At 40.4% G+C, this 27,918-nt stretch overlaps 1 protein-coding gene across 2 annotated transcripts; it reads left to right on the top strand.

Moving 5' to 3' along the window:
• Positions 1 to 268: 268 nt before the first annotated feature.
• LOC105274170 (phospholipase D3) lies at positions 269 to 26,943 on the top strand. 2 transcript variants are annotated; one of them, XM_011317068.1, is made up of 11 exons: positions 269 to 341; positions 13,986 to 14,411; positions 14,856 to 15,065; positions 23,484 to 23,605; positions 23,692 to 24,034; positions 24,202 to 24,336; positions 24,409 to 24,600; positions 24,669 to 24,797; positions 24,893 to 25,198; positions 25,308 to 25,449; positions 25,571 to 26,943. In XM_011317068.1, the coding sequence occupies exons 2-11, from the start codon at positions 14,295 to 14,297 to the stop codon at positions 25,768 to 25,770; spliced, it is 1,896 nt and encodes a 631-aa protein (XP_011315370.1). In that variant the 5' UTR covers positions 269 to 341; positions 13,986 to 14,294; the 3' UTR covers positions 25,771 to 26,943. The 2 variants fall into 2 exon arrangements, with proteins under 2 accessions (XP_011315370.1, XP_011315372.1); XM_011317070.1 differs by lacking the exons at positions 269 to 341; positions 13,986 to 14,411; positions 14,856 to 15,065 and adding an exon at positions 22,596 to 23,356.
• Positions 26,944 to 27,918: the final 975 nt, after the last annotated feature.

Here is a 27,918-nt window from a genome sequence, read left to right as displayed (position 1 = left end):
AATGGCTGAAGGTCATTTGGAGAAGTTCAGCGGGTTGAAAAGGCTCGATCCGGTGGGGTGCAACGAACCGTGAAAAACCCGGAGAAATAATTCAAATAAAAAAGTGAGGAGGGAGGGAATTGAGAGAAAAATACACGGATTAGCCGTGCATGTATGAATAGAGAGTACGTAGCCAGAAACCAGTCATTAAAGTTGCGGTCGTCACGACTCACCGAGCACAAACCGTCATTCAATCTTAAATCTTGTACGAATCGTTGGAGCAAAATTTCCCGTGGATAATCCTAAGACACATGCACGGCTTCAACGAGAGAGGATAGAGGAGAGATGAGGGAATAAAAAAGGTAAAGGGTGAATGTAAATAGAAGCAATGCGCGTCGGGGTTCGCCTCATTAAAGGCGACGAACGTTGCAGGCCGTGTGTTATCCCACCAGACCGAGGGAAAAAGGGAAAAAAACTTGGGGACAAGTGTTTTAGGGAGTCGTATATCCATCTCACTCGACGAGTCAACGCATTTTTACAGGCTCAGCTATAATTGGTCGCGTGAATTTACCTTTTTTGAATTTTCACTGGCTATTTTTGAGCGGGAGTCATCGAGTGCATCCTCGTGAATTATCCGAGGTTTATATTTGCATTCGCGATATAAATGTCCCGTATAAATCTTGGAAATTTCCTATTTTACTGAAGATTTTTTTAAATCGATCTTTTCACGATATTATATCGTCGGTGTGGAAAAATGTTAAATTTGACTTATCTCGATTTAACACTTGGCTACAAAATTTTATATATCCTGAGCAGTTAAATATCCCCATCATCTATTTGTCGAAAATAGCCTAGAAATGGTGAGAATTTTTCTCTTTTACCATTTGTCAATAAAGTTTTTATCACCCCCATGATCAAACCGAAATAATGTCCGCGTGATTAATTCATAAAAGGGGCTATAAATTTTTTTCAACGAAAATGAAATGCCTCTGAAACATTTTCAAAGGTCCATTACACCCCGATGGCTTAATTACCCTTTTTTACACGAATCCCGAACATTGATGTGCAAAAAGAGGTGACAAAAAATTACGACGCACTCTGGGCAATGTGTGGTGGTTATTTGGCACGTTAGTTGGGTATTACGGATATCAAAATGGTGGAAGTGGTAATCTCACTCTACGTGTACTCTCTCTACCAGGAGTTGAGTGCCTGTTCGTCACATGCACACACGCCTCACGTGTGCTCCCAGTTGGTCAGCGAGACCATTTCAGAGTCCTCTGATCATCACATATTCTATGCACTTTCATCAACCAACTCAGCGGCATTTCAGCGTCTCCAGGCACAGCCACTATTTTTATTCATTAGTCCACCACCATAACACCAAAACACCAGAACACGAGAACACCAAAACACTCACGACACCAGAACTTGCACATTCCCATTTGCCTGGAAAAAAAAAAATAACAAAATCATAAATAAATAAAAAATCTCCAAGTACTGAAAATATTTGTCCCACCTCTACGAGCATTTATCTTCATTTAATTAGATGATTCATGCGATATGAGTGGAATACCCAGTGGAGTGTAATTGGTTATTAATTGGTTGCAGCAGTCTCGCATCTCGTCTCCAACAAAACAAATATCATCGAGAACATTATCATAATTGGGGAAAAAAATTATCCAATCGAAATTTAATGGAATAAATTCTCGGACAAATGAGTTATTAATATTGAATGAATTATTATTCGCTGTAGAGTGGAATTTTCAATGGGTTCGTCGAAATCGATTGAAATAACGAATGAAACGGTACTGTAACACTAATGAAAATATTTCACGATGATTTCCAATGGAGTTTTACTTCGTACTGAATTCATTCGAATAACAAAGTCTCTTTGAATGTGAAATTTCAAGCCAAGGAATAACCGTAACCCCCAGCAATCTAGGTAGCCCGCGTTGGTGATATTTGCGTTTCCCTTGTTTGTGCGATGCCGACATTCCCTCTCTCACCAACCCCCTTTTTCCGCGGCGTTACAGAAGTCACGGGGCTTAAATATTTAAATTCCATTTTTGAAAAATAGAGTGAATTCTGCGGGTAAGGACGATGAGGGGTGAAAGCAAAGGACTAACAAAAAGAATGGGGAGAGGGAAAAGTGAGTGGGACTTCTTGAACCGCGGAGTTGCGACGTTTTCCGCTATTCGAGTCTGATGCTATGGGGTGGAGGGGGTCGAGGGAGTCGAGGTTACGAATGGAAGCTCCTCCAAGACGAAGAACAAAATTATGATAAGTGGTACGGTAATCATGGCTGTACTCCTACGTAACTGCTTATAGTGCTTTTCTGGGGCGAGGGAGGAGAGCAATGGACAAGAGATTTTTTTCTTCCTCGGAGAGGATTTATCGGGCTTTTCCGAGAATTATTTGAGGGATAAGAGGAGGAATTGGATATTGAAAATTTAGTAGATGCATCCAGTGCTCAGAATTCCTTGAATGAATTAATGAATATTCTCGATGAATGTATTTATTGAGTGTGAAATGTATTTAGCTATAACTTGCTGATATTTCTCAGAGAAAATATTTCACTTGACGACAAAAGTCAGTGAGAAGTGGAAGATCAAGAAACTGCGGGACGACGAGACTGGAAAAGCCGAGTGGAACGCCAGCAATTCTATTCAGTAAAATCCCGATATCGAATTGAAAACTCACGTCAAATCCGGAATCCTGGGCATCCAGTAGTCCACCGGGTCCTTCTACCCGTCAACACTGCAAAAATTTTCCCCCAATTTGTGTTATAAAAAAAACCGGAGGGATAGAATCAGGAAAATTCATCCAATTTGACGCTTGTTAAAGTGGGCGACTGTCGAAGGGTGCAATTCACCGGGGATTGATAGCCCTCGGTTAAAGTACCGTGACAGATCCAAAGACATTGTCAACGAGCAAAAAAAAAAAAATGAATAACCAGCAAAAAAATCCCCTAACTCTGTGAAAATTTTTTCACTGATACTTCAAGGAATTCCGTATGGACAGAAACTGTCAATTGAACTTCAAGTACTCCATAACAATACATGTGATTCCAGAGAATTCAGTGTCACCTGAGAATGAATGTTCATGTTTTATGAAGAATTTTTGAGAATGCTGAGTGAAACTGTAAATTTTGTGATGTTTTCCCCCGCTCAAAGAATTTAGAGACACTCTCGTGAAAATTAGTAGCCATAACTGTGGGTGAGATTTCAATGCTTTTTGAAATAGTGTGAGGCCAAGTGCCTCCGAGAATAACCAAAAAAAAAGCCAAAGAAAGAGGAAAAAAAAAACAGCCACTTCTTGAGAAGACAAGTGACCCGGGGGTGGGGTAAAAACACTGGAATATGATGATAGAGACAGAAGTAAATTTGTCGTGGAGCGTGTCGGCGAGAGGTGCGCTTCGTTAACCCGCTCGACGATCGATATGCTCCATTCGCCCGGATATATTTCGGTGGGGGGAGTAAAAATTTCACCAACGAGATATGTCGAATGGCATAGAAGGGATGAGAAGGTGGGTGCATGTGTGTCGATGGATATTGCGATAATCCGGCTCTCCATACTTCCATTTTTTTTTATTCCCTCCCTATTCCACACATTCCCCCATCACCCCCTTCCCCCTCACGTCCTGTTTTTCCACCCCTCCATTTTAATTATCAAAGTTGGCGGGGAGGTGATATTAGTATCGAGTGGGTGAACTCCGTCATTTTTTCTCTCACTCATCTGTTTTTTTCTCTCACCTTGCTTTTCTTTTTTTCGTAATTAATTACACAAAAATTGCTTAGGTGGTGGCGTTAATGACCGAGTGTGGTACCGCACCCTTCGCCGAGGTGGTCGCGTCCTTGAGAGGGATGGGCTGGGGAATTAGTGTCTGCCCCTTCCCCTGGGTTCATTATTTCACCGACAGTTTGTGAACAAGTCCGGAAAACTGGGCCGTAACGCCATTATTACGACAAACGAGAGGACCGATCAACCTTTGCACTCTACTCTACTGGGTATTGTCCTCCTGTCCAGACTACCGAACAATAAAATATTGCCGAATGATTTTCTATTTAATTTCACTCTATGCGAAATGTTTTTTTTTTCATTATGAAAAATTTCCGCTCCCCCCAATTGTTTGTTTCAAACAAACAATCAGAGTATCATAATTCTTTTTTCGTTTCGTTGGAACGAGGCAGAGATTTAAATTTCAGATTGGAGAATTTTTATCTCTCCCCGAGGTTTCGTTGAGATACAGAGATATTTTTTCATATTCAACATTTCATGGATAAACAAATAGGAGACTGTTTGATTGACGCTGTTCCCATCTCCCAGTTAATTTCAATTCTTTCTCATTCTGGTAGGCTTTTTTTCCTTGAATTTCCCTGGGGCAGACTCGACAAACTGTAACGTATACCCGGGTTATACGTATCTATAATTCGTTAATTGCAGAAAGACCGGAAGCACGGCTCGTTTGGATAGTGAGTATATATTCACTCGATGGAAAGTACATTAGAGATGGAATATTGAGGGAGGGGAGTTCGGTTAAAACCCGTCGGTAGCACAAAGCCACGCCACGGGCCATTTTCCGGGCTCATCTCTCCTCCTATATACTCCTTACGCTCGTCCACTTTGTTCTCCTATTTTACCGAAAAACCTCTACCCCCTTCACGTCATCGCGCTCCAACAATCTCCGCCGATATTTCGTGTACTCGCTAATATTTAATTATTAAAAAAAAAAAAAACTAAAAAGTTGATAATCATACCTGAACTGTCAAAACCCCTCCCTCCCAGCTCCAACCAAGTCCATCGATTGGCCGTTGCTCCCTCGCAGAATTATTAAACAATTATCCGCGTCGAATCTACTTTGCCCGGGGATAGCGCCGATTTTACGTCCCCCTGCAAAAATGTAATGGTATAATATTGAATTAATAAGTTAAATAACAGTGAGGCACGTCGGTAATAATAAATTGATGAATAAAATGTAATGACTTTTATGTGGTATGAAATTGCATTACGATAGACTTTACGACAGGTGGAAGATGAATCGCGACACTTGTTATCCCGTCGATATACCAAAACTGTCAAACCGATGGGCGGCAGTGTAATACAGTATATATATCTATCAAATGGGGAGGAATGAGAGAGGTATTGGTATTGGTAGGGGTAGTGGTAGTGGTAATGGTAACAGTAACAGCAGATGGTTACCGAGTTGCAGAGGCGCCCTCATGCCCTCTTCCAATCCCTCTCTCTCTCTCTCCCTTAAACTTTAGCACCCCTTCATCTTTACTTGAGCCATCTCGTATATAATAGAATGTAGTCTAAGGCTGATGGATGGATGAGGCGGTAAGCCCGATTCAATCTTTCCCGATGGACATCTTGTAATTGTGTGTCTGCGTGCACTGCCAATTCCAAGGGTACATATAGCTTTAATCTCGAGTTACATTCGAGGTAATCAATATTATTCAAGCAGACTGACTGCTTGAATAACAAGCATTACTTACACTTCCCTTTGAAAATTCATTAATTTAACGCAAAAAGCCATTTCCTCTCGGATTGAATTTTTTTTCCACCTTTTTTTACAATACAAAAAAAATGTAATTCCACCTGAATATCTCTTGAAAATTGCTCGTTCATTTGACCTGACAGACTTCCTCACTTCCCTGCTAATTTCATTAACGAGGCTGTCGCGTGTAGAGATGTCAGATAAATCGAATAAACAGGGTATTGCCTGATTCAAAACATTTTTTCGCACTCGCAATAAAAACACACGGCTGATTTACCGAAAATCTGCATGGGGCTTTGAAGAGCCGTCGGTCCGTGTAATCAAGAGAATGGAGCATCGGAAAAAAGGAGAATTTAAAAGGGGAGTTTGGCATGGAGAAAAAAATCTGGAAAATATTCGGATTATGAATATTCCAGCGCTTTTAACGGTGGAATATTTTTGTCGAGCGAGCATTGTGGGGCACACAGTTCACATACATTATTTTATAATTATTCGGGATGTGTGCGTGGGTGAATAAAAAATGGGAAGAGACAGCAGAGGCCGAGGGCCTAGCGGTTTTTATTTATTTTTCCTTATCGGAAAATAAGACTTGAATAAAATATGCGGCGGGAATATCGAAGGTAAAAAAATGGACTGATTTATGGGCTTGAGGTGCAAGAGAGAGAGATAGAGAGAGAGAGACTTTTTATGAGTAATATCAATTTTTCTACGATGATCCACCCTCGTGAATGTCAACGTAAATAATAAACTCCTCTATTGCCTTTATGTCGCCCCATGGACTGGATATTCGGTAATCACCGGGGTACAGGAGAGTTACGGCCAAACGGACGAACCCGATCATAATCGTCATCATAAATTGTTAAAAAGTGTCGGGGCAACAAGAATGAGTATTCAATATTTACCGAGTTCTACACCTCACCGAAAAAGGTCAAAGTGAAAAAAAAACAAATAAATATGCAATAATTGAAAGTAATTGGCGATGAATAATGTAGCAACCAAATGAAGCATCTATTCGAGCATTCGAAAACATCCCCCCCCATGACCCTAATCACTCGTTCCTCCATAATTTACTAATCACCAAAAAAACCGGGACAGGTGGTGCCTCGTTTCCTGCTCCAGCACCCATCAATTTCCACCGACTGACTCCCCGCAATATTCTTAATTTATGAGACATCATTATCCTCAGACCCTTCCCACTTTTAATGATGATTTGGAAATAAAAAGGCAGCGATTAAACATGAATTCCATTAACGGCACAATTTCCCAGTGCACTCAATACAAATTTCCCCATGAATGACGTCATCCCCGATGTACAACAGTGAATTTCATTGGAGTAGAACGAGTGGGTACACAGAAATGTCGTGAAAGGAAGAGGAAGAGGGTAATAGTAGCGACTTGCCCCCTACCACCACCCCCCGGCGGAAGTCGGTGAACTGCCACGGGTGTGTAATGGACAATCGATAACGTCGATCCAAGCCAATTTCGGTTGAAAAACTTTTGCCTCCTTTCGCTAAGTATTTTTAAATCCCTCTCCTGCCGCCTCCCTGTGAATTAATTCCATCTCCCATTTGCATGACCCGTCCGCCCGATTTTCCACGTCAATTAACTTATTGGCGGATGCTAAATAGAGATTTTTCCCTCCGTCCGGTCTCTCCTCAGCTAAGCCCCTCGTTTTTACATTACACAAAATTGTATTACCGAGAATTATGGGGCATAAGCGACATTAACTAGAAAAAACGACCGACCAGAAATGAAAGAAAAAAAAAATAATAATAAAACTCAAATCTTAATTCGCCTGACATGAGATAAGGAGGCGAGTACACGGTGCCACGGCATAATTTTCATACATTCGACGATCGAGTATAACGGTCACGCGATCACAAGACTAACGGGGTCAAACTCCAAGTGAAGAAAAAAAAAAGAGAGACGGAAAAATGAAATTACTCAGCGGAATAATCGAACTTTGAGGTTGATCCCGTGGAATTTATTGCGTTTACACAGAGCCATTTTTTTTTCCAGTTCATCACCAAGTCGAATCAATGTTCTTTTTTTCATACGAAAATTGAATTTTTATCCTGATTCTCCTGATTCCGACCAAGACTTACGAAAATAGAAAACCCGGTATGATGTAAATACATGTGAAATTGAGGGTCGGTTGATGAGAATTTTCGTTGGTGTATTGCCAGAAGTGATTATGCTAAATTCAAATTCTCATATCTAACTACAAATAACTCGTCAAATATCTAATAAATCCCCAACATCTGCTGTTCAAATAGACGAAATGCGTATAATCGTCACTTTGTTTTGCACAGTACAGGCGCAATGTTCATTAAAGCGGTCTTTTATTTGACTTACCGGGCAAAAAGACCCGGGGAAAACATGAAAGCAATCTTTGCACGCTCATGGACGAAAAGCGAGAGTGTACATACTCCATAACTACAAAATGAGAGTTAACGGGAATGATGGGAGGGGGGATTTAGAAGAGATGAACGAAGAGTTGGCATTATATTGTGTGCAACGAGAGAAACGTCGAAGCCACGTGGAATTTTCCTGCGTTAGCCTGAGGGCCACAGGCTCTCTTCATCGAGAGAGAAATACTCTCGGCCAAACAATCAGCAATATTTGCACCACGACTCATCCCCTTTGTCACTCTCGCTCCCCCTTTGCCACCCCTCCGCCACCCCATCACCCCCCTCCCCCCTGTCATCCTCATCTCTTTTTCCCATCTCAAAGGCCCTGCGCAATATTAATGTAGAAATATCGTTATTGTCACAGACTCAACTCAAACAAAATTCTACCCCATGCATTTTTCATTCATTTCATTTCCGGAGGAATTAAGCACAGCTCCTAGGGTTCTCTTCAAAAAGATGCGAGGTCAAGGTCTTTATAATTTTTTTTTTCCAACTCTGTCTAGACCCTGTGGATATAAACGACGCATTTTTTTCTCGTTAAATATTAATTAGTGCCTTGAACATGCCCTCAGCGGAACTATGTTGGAAAATCGCTTTTAAAATTAAGAATCGCGGGGATTAATATTTTTAATCTTATTCACACGGAAACCAATGGGAATGGAGAATTTTATTTCACTTTATCACATAGAGAAGAATTCATAGTGAAATTTAGTTTAATGGGCAATACTATTACTAAACGTCAGAGTATATTTTTCGACGAGTATTGTTTCGAGTGGAGATAAAAGGTTTTCCCAGAATTGAAAATAAAATATACAATTCATGACGATGACGCACGTCGACTACTCTATGGAATCTATCAATCATTCTAATATTCAAAGCGATTAAATGATAAATATTCAAGAGCCAAGATGACCTTCCTGTTCTCGTGGGACATGGTATAACCGCAAACCGTCTGGGTAACGCGAATACCTCAATGCCAATAATACAAAGTAGTAAAAATAACAGCGTATGAAATCCATCTCGCGATCACTAAAAATCCCCGGTATAGTTCCGGAAAATTGGGTCAAACTTTTAATTAATGAGCGGAATTAATTGACCTCCAACTTTCAGTGCATCGGCGAGGGAACATAGATAGGAAAGACATTAATTAAGTAATCGCGAAATGGAAAAGCCATAAAAGAAGAAATATGCGTTCTCGATGACGTTTAGATGCAAACAGCGGCCTGCTCTACCCCCTCCTCTACTCTTGCAACTTCAGCGCACGCGCCGTGCTCACAGAATGAAGAATTCATCGGAATAACAAAATAATTACGAGATTTTAGTGTATTAGGATGAAATGTAATCAAAGGAAAGCTGACTAGCAGTGAATACAAAAAAAAAAGAAATGGAAGGAAAAAAAACAGCCGGATATTCATAACAGGCCATAACCCCCCAGAAGCACGAGCGTCCGAAATCCGTGAATTCCCCTCGATTACCTACTTCTGCCCCATCACCCCATCATTCAATCCAACCCGTCCATTTGCCCGACGACGATGACCTCGCAGGAGGCCCCCTCCCCCAAAAGTTAACGTACTGGAAGAGTCTCCACAGTCAAAACGTCCGATTGCACACAAACATAGAGAGAGTGAAAAGAACACCCTCTCAGTTGTTGATAGTGCTTCAACATTACGAGGTTCCTTTTACCTGTGCTTATACGAGGGGTAGGTGTATCGAGGTCACGCAAAGCGTCTGGGGCGCAGGTCTAGCCCAACCGAGGCGTGCAGAACTCCCCTGTAAGCCTTCGTTTTCTCTATTTCGTTTATCCCTGCGGCCCAACTCGTTATACTAAACCATTTGCCCTGGCGAATTTAACACACAACACATAAGAGGCATTAAATCACTCCAGTTAATGCCTCATCCGCATCCAAAATATTTTTAAAAGCCTGTGACAGTGAAATTAACAAAATTACTGTGAATATGTATTTCAACTGAATGAAGTGACCCACAAGGAGTTCTTCACTGAAAATTCAGCTGGAAAATTCGTGTAATCGATAATCAGCTGTTGTGCGTTCCCACTAGTGGCGAAAATTTGTCGCAACACGAGTTTGTGCTTCGCCTGTTCACTACGTCTTGCACACTCAATCCAATATTTTTTTTCAACCCTTCTTTGGTATTTTTTTTTAATATGAAGAGACAGAAATTCTCAATCATTTTGGTAATTTTCGCTTTTAAAGGACATAAAATCAGTGGACCATTGCCATTCGTTTCGCATTCACCACAAAATCTAGTTATTCGGGGGTAATTGATCGAGGAATTGCAATTGTTCATGGTATGTTTTTCAACCGGAGACAAGAGTGACTCGCAAGGAGTGAGATCGATAATCTGTTCGGACGCGCAACGAAAGGCGTAACACGTGTTCAAGCTTTACTTGTTGAGTACACATTCCCCTTATATTAATACAGTAATGATATTATGATTGATTTTCAGCGTCAAAGACGCTGTAATTCTTTAAGAACGTGCGCTACTACGCACTTCTGGAACTTGGTATAAATTAAATGCCATGTAGTCATGAATAAGATGAATAAAAAAAATCGTGTGGATAAATAGTTGGGCTGTGCTATTAGTGAATAGAGCATGCTGTTCGATAATCCGCTGGAAGGGACTTCATAAATTGAACAATACTTCGTTCTACATTCTAATTTTTAACCGAATTACACAAACCGCTAGAGACACCTACCCGGGATTAATCGAGAGGTAATCAACGGCTAATCGATAACGAAACTATCAGAGATCTGCGAGAATTCATCAAACGCGGGAATTACCGCTGCTAGTGTAATTGTGTTTATCAGAGGAAATTGTGACTGGACACAATCATTGCGTTTGTAGAACAGCGGGTGTATGTTTTCATTTGCGAGCATCAGCCAATATTCGCAAAAAGCAATTACAGGATTTGTGAAGGCTTCATGACGCATGAGAGTCTTCACCTCATGGTAAAAACTATTTGCGCACGGATTTTTATTGAAAATATTTATTCAACCCAAATTGGGTAAATGTTGAAAATCGACAAAGAGGGAGTTTGAGTTTGAGGTTGTCACGATAGAGTTTCACGGTATATATCTGAATTAATAGGAAAAAATTAAATCCCCTATTTTTTATTCCATAAATTTTTAGCCCGCTCTACCCTTTGAATGAGTTTGAAATTGTTTAATATGAATAACTTCATTATCGTGTCAATTTTCCAGAGTAAAAAGAATTGAATTACCTCTTGTAATTAGCGTTCCCCAAAGTCGAATAACATTAGGAAAATTCAGGCGAAAGTTTATTTGAACGTTAATGGTACTGGGAATGTATTTCCCGAGGGGTGAATTAACTTGAGTGCAAGTCGTGAGACTCTAGAAAATAGGAAGAACGTGAAAATTATAAATAAAATAATCTCATCAAGACGATCACTCGATTAATTAACTAATTCGTAAATGAAGTGACTGGTGGACGATCAATGAAACAATGAGGCCGCCTGTAATTAATTGCAACAGTTATCAATACTGTATAACTGAATAACCGGAAAATGACGAACCAACTTGATAATTAACAGCGGAAACACTCGAGAAACGTTTTCTGATGCACGACTGTGTACATTAGCCTGAATGGTAATCAAATATACATATGTAAACAATAATGCTAGTTTCACCAAAGTTTCGATAGAATGCAGCGACAGCTAATGGTAACGCAACGTCACTCGATATCGCTCATTGTTGCCGAAAACCTATGTTTCACCGCTCCTCTTGTCTTTCAACCCCTCACACCCTGTGCTCTTGGTTTTCCGGACGGTAGTTTTAACCGTGTTTGCAAATACCGGTGAAATGCCACAATAAACGACCACCACGGGGACCCTGTTTGTATTCTACCTAACAATCCTCCAACTCGTAACGTATGCATTACACGTACTGGCTACACCTCGGCAAACTATTCATTTTCTACAAACAAACCTGACGATCATCAACTTTGTTTCATTGGCTGGTCCTCGCTAACGTGTTTATTATATTTTTTTTTTTCATTCATTATTAATTGCATTATTTTAGCTGGGAGATTGTTCAATTTTGCTTGTCGCCACGGCAGATCACGATACGGCTTTCACTATTTCATTGCCAGCAAAAAAAAAACAGGTCAAATGATCGTAAAAACTTTGTCCTCTTTTTTTTTTACGCAAATTTTCCTCAAAATATTCTCCAAATTTGTGGAAACTTATTTTTATCCGGATGATGAAAATTCCCTAACTCACTCGAATCTTCCATAAAATCATGAATAATTCATCACCAGATTACACTGAATTTTTCATAAACGAAGAATGAAAAATTTTCTCCCCAATAGAATTTCGCCTCATCTCCTCCGCCATAGTGCTCTTTAATCATTCAAACAAAGCAACCCCATTAGAGTAAAAAATTAATTGACGATATCGATCGACTGAGTGAGTTAAGCAAGAGATGGAAAACACGTTTTAATATTATTGTGGAGGGAAGAACTTGCTGTTTGAAAATCCAGAGTAAAACAGAGCTCTAGCTGTCATTATTTCGGTATCGAGAGAGAAACGATGAATAGTCCGAGTGTAAACAGACAGACAGAATATAGTGAAAATGAGATTGAATATTAGTGAGCATTTGAAAAATTCATGGGCCGACAACGTTTACTCGAACAGATAAGCCGAGCGGCAGTACATGTTATAGTGCGTGTCCCATGGCCATCAACGTTTCCCCGATGATAAGTACAGTCCCACGTGTATTTGCCACCCCGGCGCCGCTTTTCCATTCTCTCCCATATATGTATTCCATATGTATATGGACTGCAGAGACGCGTTATAATCGGTACTGACTCACCCCCATCGCCCTACCTCACTGTATGGCGGTGAAACACTAACGGTAATGCCACTTTTGCCCATCAGATTCCTTCATGATGAATAATACAACGATCCTCACACGATTGTGTAATCGTAAAATATATTTTTCATCCCAGTAGCTACCAATTTTGTCCGCTTTTCTTTCTCGTTTATTTATACCCATCAAGTGCACTTAATATCACGGTTTTCCCCTTATTTATTTTCCTTTGCTCATCCCCTATCTGTACGTAGATTTTCTGAAAATTTACACTTTTCCACTGGATTATCCACCGGGTCTCAGACATTGTCTTGACAGATTAAATTTTACCGCCCACGATTTTTTAATCTTCACGTGAAAAATAGTAATGTTCAATTGAAAATAGAGAAAAGCTCTGGCTGATGAAAACAAAAAAAAAAAACCAATGAGAAGTTTGTTGAATGGTTCTGTAGTAAATTGAATGGAAATTCACAGCATTGGGTATTTTCAGATACAACTGTTACGGTGGATTAAAAAATTTCTCACATTGTAGTTGGTATTTTTTCCTGAACTCCCGAGGGCATTCTATCCGCAAAACAGAAAACTGGAGAGAGAAATTATTTTTATTTGTGGCGAACGGTTTGAAGCATTGGGGTATAATTACTGATAGAAACTGACATGAACTCGGGTGAGTCGCGAGGGTGGTGGACGATGCTCGTTGGGGTTTTAATTTTAGTGGAATCTTAATGGAAATGAAGGTAGATTAATCGATTCTCTGGGGGATAGGTTGTTTTCTTATGCAATGACAACAATGAGTTTGTCGGTTGAAGTGAAGTGAGGCATGCAGAGCGATTGCCTGTTGACCAGTGGCCGGTCTGATCGATCCTACCGTTTGTCATCACTATTTGAGGACGAAGACGAGGGCCCTTTCCAAGAATAATCCTTATCTGTGGTCATTTTACAGGGTTGCATTAACCTGAAAAAGTACTGTATTTTTCAGCAACTACGCCCGGTTAAATGCGCGATTCCCAGAGTCATGTGACAATTTTTATTTATTTTTTTCGTTCGCCGTAAAGTCGTAATAAAGGGTGTTACGAGTGCTCAGAACAGGATGATACGACACGACTGTTTGTAGTTGAAAGGATCAATGTTCAAATTTACTTTTTCCCGTTGAGTGTGTTTAAGTATTCAAGCAAAGTAGTTTCTGCATTTATCTTTCAACGTTTCACTTTGTGCAGTGCAAAGTGAAGAAGTTGAATAAAAATTTTACAGCACGAGTACTTTTTTCATATTAAAATTATATTGAAGTGAATGAAAAAGAAGAAGAGAGATAAAGAAGTTATTCGTCTCGAGGGTGAGGAGCATTGGCGCTGAAATGATGAGGAATCAGCGAGTGAAATTATTAACGGGGGGAGATAAATAATTAGAATATAGAATATAGAGGATACGAGGGAGGTTCGGGTGAAAAATGTGAGGTACCGAGAGGTAGAGTGAAACAAGAAAGGGGCTGTCTGAAGAAAAGGAGGACAGTGTACGAGACAGTGAGGAGACGTGGCGAAAAGTCATCCTGGCACCGTCGAAATGTCTTTCTTCGGATGGAGCAGGGGCGGACGGGAGAGCAACGACGAGCATCCAGGACGCAATTTGCAGGATGGCCTCTTTCAAATAGCATCCCAGGCTTGCCACATACTCGTGCAGGTAAGGCCTTGCTTTAATTAAAATAAGAGCTTCGTATCATTACCCGTCGACCTTCCATGGGGTGTGAGAGAGTAGAAAGTGGCAAAAACAAGAGGGAGGGCAAGAGCTTGTCGTCGCTGTGATTGGCCTCCCACTCAGTTACTTCTCGACCCACCGTATAATGTCCCTTTGCTGTCCCTCCGCCAGGCTTATTGCCAGCCACTTTTCATTATTAAACAAAAATGGCTTTACTAAGTGATCAGACCGAATTTTATCTCTTTTTTTTTGTTCACCCGAGAGAAAGAACAACCCCAAATATTCCATTCATAGACTCCTATCACTGCATCGACCCACACCAATCCTCTGGAGATTGTTCCCACGTGGAATAATCTGGGCTAATTTACTCGACATCAATGTAGTTGTAATCAAGATATGGCATTACTCAGAAATTGATTAATTTTCCAGGTGAATAATACCCACAACGTGTCTTACGGTGGTAGCAATACAGTAACCAACGTCGCCTACTCAAAGTACCCATCAGCCTCGGGCTCTAGCACCGCATCAGCCTCCTCAGCTCCCTCATCCTCAAAATCCTACCACAACAAGGACCAGGATGTCGTAGTTCTCCTACCTCATCGCAAAAGCCGGACTCCACGTATTAAACATAAACTATCGGTAAGATATAACCATCCATTCACTTTTTTCAATCATCTCTCTTGAGACTTGAGAGTGGGAGGGGTGAGAAAAAAGGAAAATATCACTGTGTAGACACTTGGAAGCAGCTGTGGGATTTGCAAAATTATTCGCTGGTGCAGGCAAACGATTTGGGTCAGAATTTGAATAGTGTTGAGTGTGTAGATGGGCGCGAGTGAAAAAGAAGGCTATGGATGTTAGTAATTTGAATGTCTCGGTGTAAGGTCAGGGTTGAGAGGTGGGGCTATTAAATCAGGAACGTCACGTGTATATTGGAATCGACGTAGTTGGCCGTTTGGATTGGAGGGTGATGTAGGGGGTATAGGGGGTACAGGGGGGGTGAATTTTATCGCCTTGAGACACGAAACTAAGACGTAGTGGAAGCCCAAGTGGCGATAAATAACTTTTATTAACCTGAACTATTTAATTTGTCGTGGAAGGGGCATTTTGTTTCGTTTGCTGGATTAAAAGGTAATGGAATTAGTTTGGAAAATGCGGGGTAATTAATGCAGGCAATTAGCATTGGTGATAGTGTCGACGCGCAGTGGCAAGAAATGTGAGAGAAGCGAGAGGAGTGGTGGAGGCCATGAGCTCCAATATTCCACTTTGAAATATACCATCAAGTCACGTGCATTAAGGGCTTGGCATTTTTCAATGCTGGGCTGGATTCGAACTTTATACGCTGTGACGCAACTTCAGCTTGCAGGGGAAAATATTCTATGTGCGTGGCTCAAGCGAACAAGCATGAGTTGAATGCATGTCGCCATGTGGATGGGGACTAATACCCAGCTAAAAAATTCTCTCCCCTCAAACTTATCCGACACTTTTTCTTTTTATTTTTTTTTTCCAAATTATTATCGGATTATGCACTGTTAAAAAATTTAAACTCAACGATTCATGGTAACTGTGAAGTTGCATTGAATTGGAGCATTAAAATAAATGCAAGTTGAAGAAATTTAATCCTTATTCCGTTGTGAAGAGATGAGAAGAGGTAGAAAGAGGGATATAAGCGAGTTACAGTTACAGTCTATGAGGCAATAAAAGAACAACCCCTGAAGAGTAAACGGTGAAGATATCTTCATCCGTCATTGAAGGCTTTCTAAACAAGAGGCATCGCGATGGTTGGGCAAAGTGAGCTTTATCACCCCAAGGCACGAGCAAGCGAGACACGTCGATGTAACCGAGAAGTCCAAGAGAAATAATAATAAAAAAAAAATGATAAGAAAAATAAGGTCCATTGGACAGGAGTGTCGGAGAGGAGAATTTGCAATGCCCCTGAGCCCTCCCTCCAACTGATTCGTTTGTATGCTGTACTCTTTATCGTTAGAGTGTATTTTCGTACGTCGTAAGGAGCTCGATGCCTTTAACTGGCGTAAGTGCGTTGGTATTCAATTGCCGTTTATATTCGTTTCACTGAACGACTGTATACTCAACTAGTCCTCAGCGTTTGTTTTCCCAACGGTTCTCAAGTACCCTAAATTAGATCGGGTCAGGCTGAGGTAGGAGGGCTGAAGTTACAAGGGAGGCACACGTACTTGAAATACATGCATGTACTCATGTGTGTACGTTACATTGCAGAAAATTGCGCGACGTTTTCACGGATGTTATGGAGACTACAGTGTAGCCATTCTAGATACCCTTGCCAAGATTCCGAATTTCTTTGCGTCCCATTTACCACCCGAGCTTCTTCCCTCTTCATTCTACTTTTATTTTTATTTTTCCTGGTTCCCTTTTTCTTTTATACCAACGACATTTCCGTCGTTTTGCCAGTCCTGTTCCGGTTGAGGAAAGAAAATAAGTGAAAAATTGAGAATGAAGAAAAAAAAAACATCTTTCTTCTCTGTTTTACAACATTTATTCAAGAAAACGATTTGCGTGCCTCAAGGACGTTTCAACTTGCTTTTGTATTCACGTGATGGTATATAAGGAGAACGCACGGGGCGCAGTCTGCAATGATATTATCAGTCAATTTTCCAACTTTATCCGACACGCTACTTCCTCGAATGTTCAAATTGAGGGCTCTTCGATGTTCACTGCATTTTTTTTTCTCATTATTTTTTTTCCTCCACCGGGTTGATATTTAACATGTAATTGGCAATTTTCAATGACCAGAGTTGAACCTTCTTCTCTATTGGATATTTCTCGGAAAATTCTCATAATTAACAATATCCCAATTACACGTAACGAGGGCTGACAACATTACTGCGGTTTCATTATCGCATAAACCCCACGAGTTATCCCAGATGCCGTAATTTATGAAAACCAAATTACACAAAATAATTAATCAATGGTATTGAATAACGCCATAAATTCCATTGGCTCAATTGAAACTCAAATATTCGCTCAACTCGTGAAATCCTATTTTTGGCAAATTCGGAGATAAAGCTTGACAATATTCGGCGTGTGAATGGTTTGGGGGCGATATAGAACTGACAATTTACCAGTCGAATGATCATCAGGTGGAAAATTTTCGTTGAATTGAATATAGTATCATTTTCACGTACACAAACCCACAGGAGTAATTATATCCCATTACACGAGCCCAAACTGGTGTATAACCTGGGGTTTATACGGCCATAGTCAAAACAAAAGAGCCTTTCCAGTCTCACTATCCCTCCACTGGCACCGGCCATTTCTCTTCCGTTTTACCCTTCGGCCACTGTCCATTCGACTGAATGTTATTATTGTCTTTACGTTCAAACGCGTCGGTCCAATATCGCTCAAGCGTGATTATACCAGTGTTATGTCCATGTGTGGACAAGAGGAGAGCAAAGGGAGGGAGTGGGAGGGCTTGGAGATTGATTATGTGTGTGTTCTCTCGAGTTTGTGCTTTAGCTCTGTTTTCACATAATATACAGTAAATGAGGAATTAATCGGGCGTGTTGATCGTCCATTAACGCGCCCGCAACAAAGGAAAATTCCATTGTCAACCAGCTATCAGACCATTTCACCCACAAAATACTAACAAAACCGACCTTAACAATAATCCTTGCCCTATTGTTGTTGAAAGGAAGCTTTTTCTTGAGCTGATCAATCCCCTATACAAAATACTGTTCATTATTGTCGAGATATCCCATTAGAATGGATTTCATTGAAATTCAATGGAAAAGAGTAATCGGAAATAAAAATTATTGTAGAAATGAGCATTTGGGGTGTACCCTTCTTAATCTTGAGCCTCTTGCGTGTCCCACGGGCATAACCCATGGATAAAAACTAAATCATGGGATGTTATTCACACGGGAGAAAAGATTACGGGCTCTGGAAGGCTATTGCCGAGAGTCTTTTACGCAGGGGGTGAATCTCGGGGATCGAATTTCTCAAATTATACAAGTTCCTGCTTTCCACTTCCCCTCAATATCTTTTTTGGATAAAGGAGCGAGCCCGCGAGGAAAAGTGTCTTAACAGTCTCTCCACACGAAACATGGATTAAGCTGATTGCAGGTATTTTTTTAAATTTCACTCTTGCTTAGACAAGAATGGGATAATGGATAAACGAAAGGTGCGAGTTATTCTCCTGTTACATATCCCATTACATTTAGTTAATTGATTTAAGAGAATGAGCAGTGTATAGGAAAAATAGGAGCTTTGATGGTGAAACTGAAAATGGAGAATTCCCCGGTGTTCTCTGAGGGATAAGAGAAAGCTCGGGCCCTCGAGGGCTTTACGAAACAAACTGGGTGCTGAGAAGGGCTCATCAAGCTCTGGCCTCGATGGCATATTGATCGCGAGATTAATATATTCACTGGTAAGCATTAGCGTACACGAAACTTGTGCGAGGAATATCGCGTACGACGTTGGCACAAACCTCTGCGGTGTGCGCTTTAGCTCGCATCTCTCCAACACTACTTCCTCAAACTCAAGGGGATCGATAATACTCGGAGGTACCATAAGAAGCTTAAGAACGCGTCCATACAAAATGCGAAATCTCAGGGATTTTGTCAATACGTTAATCTCAGAGTTTATCAATTTCCATCAGCACTCGAGGCACTGAAAGTGTCGGCAACTTTCTATTTCATTATGGAAAACTATGGGTTACCGGGGTTTCAACATAACTGGATTTTTATGGCAGTTGTAAGAGGTCTACCTAACTTCAATTATTCAGGTGCACTTTTACGAAAGCCGACAGCTCACCAGCGATTTTTAACCAAGAGTTACGCTCAATTGATTCTCCTGAGAAAATAATCAAGAAATGCCAAAGTTTAAATTTTTCACGACAATAATGAAAAAATAGAGTAATAAATTTCATGACCCCCCTCCCCCCTCAATTCCTCAAAGATTTGCCGTACAGGCGAAAAGCAATCATATTACCCGGAGTTTTCTCATTTTTGAGAAATTGAAAATATAACATTTCCCCACTGCATGCCAAGAACCAATAAGGCAGGAAGGCCTCTAGAGTCTACCACCGAGAAATACCCAGGAAATTACCGGCATCATATACCCACACAGTTGTGTACACACTCGTTTACACCGAGGCTTCATTAGAACGAATGTTTAAACCAATGTGCTTCCCCGAAGGGCACACGAGTGAATTGATCTACGTTATTGGATAGGAGCCAATTCCCATGGGGATGGTGATGTTAGCTACCGATTGGTGTTTACAAAAGAATGAGAGGGACTTTATGCGTGACAAAACGCCATAGTCCATGCCCACCGATCTTCCTCCACCGATCGACCACCATCGCAATATCGCACCGATCCCTTATTTTTATTCCCTCATTACTCCCTCAATACCACAAGAAAAATAGATTGATGAAAATTGAGGAACAATAGCAGAGGTTATCGACCGGCGTTAAATCGTCAGGGGTGAATTGTTTGGGAATAATCGCTGCTGGTGGCACTGAAAGATTTCCCTTGATAATTTACACACGTGCTTTATACGTGGGAATAGACATGCGATACTCCACATACTGCTCAGTTGTACGAGCCTATGTAACGGGTGCAAGTGTTATTATCACGATTCACCGTTTGCATGAGGCGATGGTTAGCCCTCTGACACACAGAGAGAGGCCTCAGTCCGACTTTTGAATCACTCCCGAGCGGTTGTGGAAAACCACCAGGGGAGGTACCCCCATTCAAGCAAAAATACATCAACAAATAATGACTGATAATCGCTAATTGAATAGTCAAAGGCCAACCTGGCTGGGTTATCATCAGAGACCTGCCCCAAGGACAGAAAGATCGATGATCTCTCGTTCCTCGAGGTGAGTTCACGGTCAGCCCTGCACAACCTGAATATCGATTTTTTTTTCCCCTCGCGACTGTACCACCGACCGACCCAATTACCCCATGAATTATAGCCAGTCTAAAAATTCAAACTTTCTAACGAGGCTAATGAAATACAAGTTGACAGTAACGCGATACTAAAAATAGTGGGAGAAAAATGAAAAATTTCAAAGTTTCATAAAAAGGAGCTATTACATTTTTTTTTTTTGTTATAATTTCTCTGCGGCAAGCGCTGCGGAGTTTTCTCCGGACGGGGTTTGAGGGCCGGATAACAACGTACAACGGAAGTTGCCGGTTTGCCTGTGGCGGGTTAACATTAGAGGGTCAAGCCATTCAGTCGCAAACCGCCTGGTGAAAGCATCGCCACGCCAAGGGGAATTGTTCCTCGATTTTTTAATTTATTTTTCAACGGCCCTCCTCCCTCTCTCGAATTCTCCAATACTACTCAATCAAGTTTTCCACTGACGCGTTCTATCTAATAAACCTAGTGATATTCCCCACGAGTTACCGGTGGGGACGAGTCCGAGTGAGGAGATAAATAAAAGTGGCGCACATCGCTCCTCTCAACTTATTCCATCGAGAAAAGAAGGATCGAGAGGTAGTCAACCCTCAACGAATAGTCAGCCACGAATCCTGGTAAATTTCCGCTCTGAAAGACTCCCACTACGCCAGAATCACTGAGATATTCAAAAATCCATCTCCCACCCAACATTTGTTTTTCTAATATTTCAAGAGGCCGTTGACCTGGAAGTCTTCCATCATCAGTGAAAGAGAGCAGAAATTTTCTGATGGCGTCCTCCAACTTGGGTGAAAATACTCTAATGAAAGTTGAAATTTTGTGATTTTTATGGGGTATCGAGTGCGACTTGTCCTGAAGATCGACAACCACTAGATGCAATAAAATATATTTTCAAGGAGAGTGTAGGATGATGTTTGAAAATAGAATGTGGCGAGCGAGTGTAAGGAATATTCAGCAATAAAGGCGAGCATCATGCGAGTAAGGTTAAAAGAAACGTGTGTCGTGCCGGATGTTGGGGATCAGGCGGATGCTCATACAGGGTTATATTCCCAAGCTTTTGCCAGCGATGACGGTGGGTTATATAGGATCGTCGATAAGCGTCTCCATCGTGGGGGACATTTCCTTGGTGGCAAGCGCGCCATGCGTCAATATTGACCCATCGGATGGATCCCCACGGAGTAGTAGAGAGTGGACTACGCAGAAAACTCGTCGCCCCATCTCCATCGGGTGGTTCAATGGTTTCAGACTTATGCCACCATATAAGAGAGGTGACGTAAAACGGCTGACAGTGAAAATAAACCAGCTAAAAAAGATAATAGAAGCGCTAATTTTGCACCGGGAGCTGCCAGCCACTTTGATCGATGGAACGTTAATCATCGACTACCTCGTAAAATCGAGGCTTTACCCTGTCTACATTACGTTTCTATCTTTCTCCAACCGATTAAAGCGTGACGGTTATTTCTGCACGTCGACTCCTGGCGCAAAGGACGACGTGAAAGCTCGGGTAATTTGATTCTAAAATAGAATTAGAAGATATCGGACGTCTTTTCCGTCACTGGCCGACCGCTTCTAGACAGCGAAAGATAGTGGGCGTGGTGGCAACGGGTTAATATTGAGGAAGAAACTCTTTTGAGTATCAGTGAATTCTTTATGAGCGGTTAATTGAGTTTTTATTCTACCCCCTTTTAACGTGGAGCTCCAGGAGATGGAAAAAGACGACGCGCCTCTACAAAAAATTTCATATATTTTTCATTTCCTCATCCCCGGGGTGAATTACCCTAAAATTCAATGTGAAATTCGTAATTACTTGAAAAATTCACTGCGGAATTTACACTATTTTCCAACCTTTAATTACCTACACAATCAGGTCGATACACGCGGAGAGAAATTTATGTTGAAAATTACCATTTTCAACACCATTTTTTCCCCCGACAGTGTGTCCTCGACGTCAAATAAATTTAACTTCGTATTTTTGCCGCATCTAGCCATTTTATTATCGTCTGCGAGGCGAATATGTGTGAAATCAACGGCTGGTCGGTGGAAAAATTGGATATTGGAAAAAAAGTCACTTCCTCTCCGAAAAATCCGAGATCAGGTCCCGGGGGTCGCGATGAAAATAGATTTTTTTCTGTTGCAATTTTCGTCGATGCAATTCGATCTCGATTCGATTCCAGCACTCGCAAAGCCATCTATCGTTTATCTATCGAATCTACTCTGAAAGGATGACTCTACCCAGTCGATAATATTTAAAAAAAACCTCATGCCCTTGGAGCCCTAGAAATTCCTCGAGAGTGAAAGTGCATTTATCCTCAATGAATTAAATTTGCTAATTATCGTAATATGAAAATTTGTTGTGTGTAAATTAGAATGAATCCGAGTGTGTGACTCGCGGTGATCCCGAATAATAAAAATTCAGATAATTCCCCGACTAATCGAATCGGAGTGCGAATAAATAAATTAATTTTCAATAAGCGTCTGTTAATCTTGACCACGGGATAAATTGCTTTTTAATTGGATGAAACTAATGGCTATTGAGAACGAATTAATCCGTGGGAACAAAGAGAGCCGCGATAAAGTCATTGTCAAGCAGTTGATAAGGCATTGCGCATTTAATTACTGAGTGCGGTATCAGTGCAGAAGTCTGGTATTAAATGAATTGCGCGAGTGATTGTCACCCGAGGAGTTTAAAATCGAGGCTTACCGCTGTTAAATGAGTTTTGCATTTCCAAATACATTGTCGTCTCTAACCTAAAAGTTCTTTGCCCTCGACTGGATGCAGTTACAGTGGTGCATACACTATTCTCGCTAGCACTGGAAACAACCTGTGGCACCGATGCTATCGCTATTTTAACCCGTAAACAAAAAGATAAGAGCAGAGCTTGGAATCCTTTGAGGATTATTCATTAGGGCAATATACTCGCATTATCATTAATTTTTTTATTTCGATCAAATGGTTGTCTCTCGATTATTGAATATAATCAGCACGAAAGGAGATGCACGTGCGAAAAATGAGGTGCCATCAGCGAAAAAGGTGAAATTTAACCGGGATTTTAATTTGATTAGAATTTTCATTGTAGCAGAGTCTATTTTTGGATATAAATCGAGCGAATGCTAGGGGCGAATAATTTTTTTTTTATTAGGAATTATGTTGTTTGCAGACAGTTTCCGAGAATGCTAAACTCGATGCAACTTCACCCCCGACCGACGACGATTTGGAGCTGTGGGATCACTCCGGGTTCATGCTGAGGAGTGACTTCGACGACCACCTTACGCACTCAAAGTAATTAATTCAATTGAAAAAAATAGAGACTCCCCTCTAAAGAAATTTCTCACGACGAGTGGATAATTGATAAATTGTTATTAAAGGTGGGGAGCGCAAGGGTGGTGTCGCCCCAGCTGCATACCCATCAGTATAATCCTCATCCTGATCGTCCTGGTTGTTCTCCTACCCCTCCTAGATCACACAGATCACAAACACCTCAACAACTGGAGAAATGAATCAGAGTTCATGTGCATGAGCAGTTGCAAGATATCACTGGTGGAGTCAATACCCGTTGGCATGGTATACGATAACAATTCCGTTGTTCACAAGAGTACTTATCTCACATGGATGGATCTTATAAACTCGGCCGAGAGCACCATTGAAATAGCTGCCCTCTATTGGACCATGAAAAGAGAGGATGTCTATCCTGATGACAGCGCTAGATACGTGAGGGCTTTTCAATCTTTTATCATTGCACAAAAATCCCACCAAAAAGCCCCTCGACCTATTCCTCTCTGACATTTCGCTCTCATTACACTGCCTGATCTTTTTTCAATTCCAATATAAGACGCTGGATTTTAATATAAAAACGATTGTTCTTCAATTATTAAAAGGGAGAGTACGTTTTCGATGCCCTGGTCGATGCCGGTAGACACCGAGGAATTTCCATAAAAATCGCACAAAACGCTCCTACTCAATCAAATCCTAACTTAGACAGCGAATACCTAGCAAAAAAAGCCCACGCCGAGGTAATTAATAAATTTTCTTCCGACCCACTAATAATTATTCGGAAAAAAGCCTATCAATTTCCATATGAATAGGTAAGGAGTTTGAACTTTGCGGGATTACTAGGAGGCGGTGTTCTTCACACGAAATTGTGGCTGATTGACCGTAACCACGTGTACGTCGGCTCAGCGAATATGGACTGGAGATCTCTGACGCAAGTGAAAGAGCTCGGTCTCGTCGCCATGAATTGTTCGTGCCTTGCTAACGATCTTGCCAAGATATTCGAGGTAAAATCAATAGTCAATCGTCATTGTATATGGCGCCTATCGTACACTTATGGACGTTTGCTCTACAGGTTTATTGGCAACTAGGAAAGGAGGGAAAAGTACCTCCAAATTGGCCTGACTCACTCAGTACAAAAATCAATGTTAATAGAACGATGAATTTCACGCTAGATAATAATAGATATAAAAGTTTTATCGCTGTGAGTATCGAGAGGGAGTTTAATCAGTTTAATCATTCCTAAGAGGAAATTGAGGAATTTAATTGATTTGTGATTAAAATGAAAATGATTTGTAGAGCTCACCACCACCGTTATCCCCAAAAGGACGTACAAACGACATCGATGGAATTCTCCACTGCATCGAGAAAGCCGAGAGATTTGTCTACATATCAGTAATGGATTACTTCCCCCTGACAATCTACACAACGAAAGTAAAATACTGGCCAGTGATTGATGATGCCCTACGATCAGCTGCTATCGACAGGCGAATCACAGTGAGACTGTTGATATCCTGGTGGAAGCACTCGAGAGAATCCGAGGACAGTTTCCTCAAGTCATTGATCGATCTCACTAATTCGTACAAAAATGTTAAAATCGAAGTTGTGAGTATTTTTGATGCAAAAATTTCCATAAACTCGGAGAGAAAAACTAATCCGAGAGTAACCACATCTATTTTTTGTCATCCTCCCCCTCTTTATTCCTATTTTCCAGAAAAGATTTATCGTACCAACCAACGCAGAACTGGACAGAATTCCATTTGCACGAGTGAATCACAATAAATATATGGTGACAGATATTGCCGCGTATATTGGCACTAGCAATTGGTCTGGCGATTATTTCATCAATACTGCTGGTAAAAGCAATTTTCAATTATCGAAGAGTGGATAAGAATTGAGTGAAACCATTGGTGATGATAGATTTCGATATAAATCATGGAAAAAATTCATTAAGGAATTAAAACAATTATTTTTGAGGTATTGGAATGGTGTTTGAGGATGCTGACCACAACAATAGCCACAGTATTCGTCAGCAGCTTGAGGAAATATTCCTCAGAGACTGGAATTCCCCCTACGCTCATTCCATGAATGCATCGTGCTTCAATCGTCTGGACGAACAGACAAAGCCGAAAATCAATCATTTCATGCAGTTCCAGAGTCACCACATCAGAGCGTAGCTGTACAGCCATCAGATTTTATATTATTTCAAGTAGATTTTTTTTACTCATCCCAGCGTTAAGTTTGCATCTATAATCGATAAGTGATTTAATTCAGTGGGGGAGTGATTGAATTCATTCTTCAATAGTCATTGATGAATGATTTATTCTATCTCTTGAGAAAATTCCCTCAATATTTTCTATTCGAGATTTCACATTGGACTCAATTAATTCTTCCACTTCACCAGTGAATTAATGGATTTATATAAAAGGCTGTTTACCATTGGGCAATTTCCGCCTGAAATAATGTAAAAAAAAATGCGACAAACTTGCAGCAATTTGTAAATCACTACAAATGCCCAATTCACGAGTATTTCATTGTAGTTGATCGATAAAGTTTGCTCATTCCTTTCATGCTAACGTTGCGACTTCGATTGTAGAGAGCGAGATGTAAATTTGAAATTGAGTCACGTATAAACAAAACGATGACGAACAAACTTTCAAGCGTAGTTTGTTAGCTACACCAAGTCTATGATATTAACACATTTTAATCAGTAATTACAGTATCATCATGTTTCGATTAGCCTTTATTATTTTGGAAATTCTTCCTGAATTTTGATCGATTTATATTCATTTATGCCTGAGACGTAAAAGCCTGAGGTAGAGATTAAATTGGAATAAAAGAATTGAGACAAGAGGAGGGACACGATTTCAGTGTTTTCATAGTACAAGGTCTTTACTTTTGTTTGCTCTGCTGGTAATATTTGAGTTTAAAAATGGACAAGAGGATGTGTTCCCTGTGGGAAAATATATCTCTCATGAACAATGACAACGAATAAAGCAGACGAGACTCCGCCAGAACGTGAAAAATACGAGGATCATGCTTTGTAAATAGATTTAAATTTAAATAATGGGCCTTGAAGAGATTGAAACTTTGAATATATTTTTACGAGTCTTTTCAACAATTGGAAGAATCTGATGAATCACATCCCAAATAGTTAACGATGTGTAAAATTTTGTTTCGCAATATTTAGATTTCAAATGGCGTTTAGAAGGATTTGTTGTTCCTAATTTGGTTAGACAATTGCATTAGTTCCCATGAATTCTACATCAATTATGTCCGCCGACAATTGTTAAAAATGTCTTCTGAGCCGCTGTTGAGGAACAATTCAATGGCAAAAATAGAAAAAAAAATGATGAAAATACTGAAACGAGCTGTCTCATAATTTCTTCCATCCAATCTCCCGAATTGCCCTTTAAAGTTATCGCAGTGAGGGAAATAATTCAGTTCCAGCTCTTGCAGTTCATAATACGCCGATGTACGTCATGATAAAACCGATTAAATAGAAATTATAGGGTTCATTAAATGATTCTGTCATTAGCCTTGACCAGTCTGAGGGACGGACGTCTTCGACTCAATTAGTTACACTGTATAAATCTTGTGACATGTTTTTATCATTCATCAGTAATTGATATTTAATTGATATTTGATATTTTTTTTACTCATGAGATTAATCGGCATTTTTAGAAAGCTGGAAAATTGGAACTGAATTATTAAAAGTACTTCCACATGGAAAGACAGTGATTTTTTTTCCGAGTGAGAATATTGAGCAATAATTATGCAGTATAAAAAAAGCAATAATTTTCTTCAGAGGTTATTTTAGAGATACACAGACGAGAGAAATCAAACTTCATATTCAAATTGCCTGTGCTTCTTTGAGATCTTCAAATAGCTATGAAAAATAGTACAGAGTAAATAACCATTCAGAATTGCTTTTCCGTAGAAAATTATTGCGTCCACCAATGGAGGCTGCACCATCGGCCGTTCAAGGTGACGATCATTCCAATTTGACGTACAGTGCCAATGAATAGTAAATAATGTGGTCACACATGCCGGGACGTGTGTCACCTTTCGGATTCAAGGCGAGGGTTTATCAATCCCCACGTAATAAAAAAAGTATTTGCATAAAAAATTCTTGAAATCCTCTCTCGAAATTAAAAATCGCGTCATTAAAAGAATCATCAACGAGTTGCCCCTGCGAGTTTTAAAATTCATCAATAAATTATGAATGGATTATATTTGAAGTTTAATGAAATAACGAAACAGGGAGAGGAGCAGGTTCTTCTAACAATTTTCAGAAACCTAACGCGCTCGAAAGTCATTTGAAT

This window comes from Fopius arisanus, unplaced genomic scaffold (genome assembly GCF_000806365.1).
Source record: "Fopius arisanus strain USDA-PBARC FA_bdor unplaced genomic scaffold, ASM80636v1 scaffold00009, whole genome shotgun sequence".
Lineage (NCBI taxonomy): Eukaryota > Metazoa > Arthropoda > Insecta > Hymenoptera > Braconidae > Fopius > Fopius arisanus.
The sequence above is the reverse complement of the archived record's forward strand: the minus strand, read 5'-3'. Positions and strand labels throughout refer to the sequence as shown.

Coding starts and splice junctions, on each gene's coding strand:
- LOC105274170 (XM_011317068.1), top strand. CDS start 14,295: ATGTCTTTCTTCGGATGGAGCAGGGGCGGACGGGAGAGCAACGACGAG. Junction 24,798..24,892: donor GATATAAAAGTTTTATCGCT/GTGAGTATCGAG, acceptor AATGATTTGTAG/AGCTCACCACCACCGTTATC. Junction 25,450..25,570: donor TTATTTCATCAATACTGCTG/GTAAAAGCAATT, acceptor ATTATTTTTGAG/GTATTGGAATGGTGTTTGAG.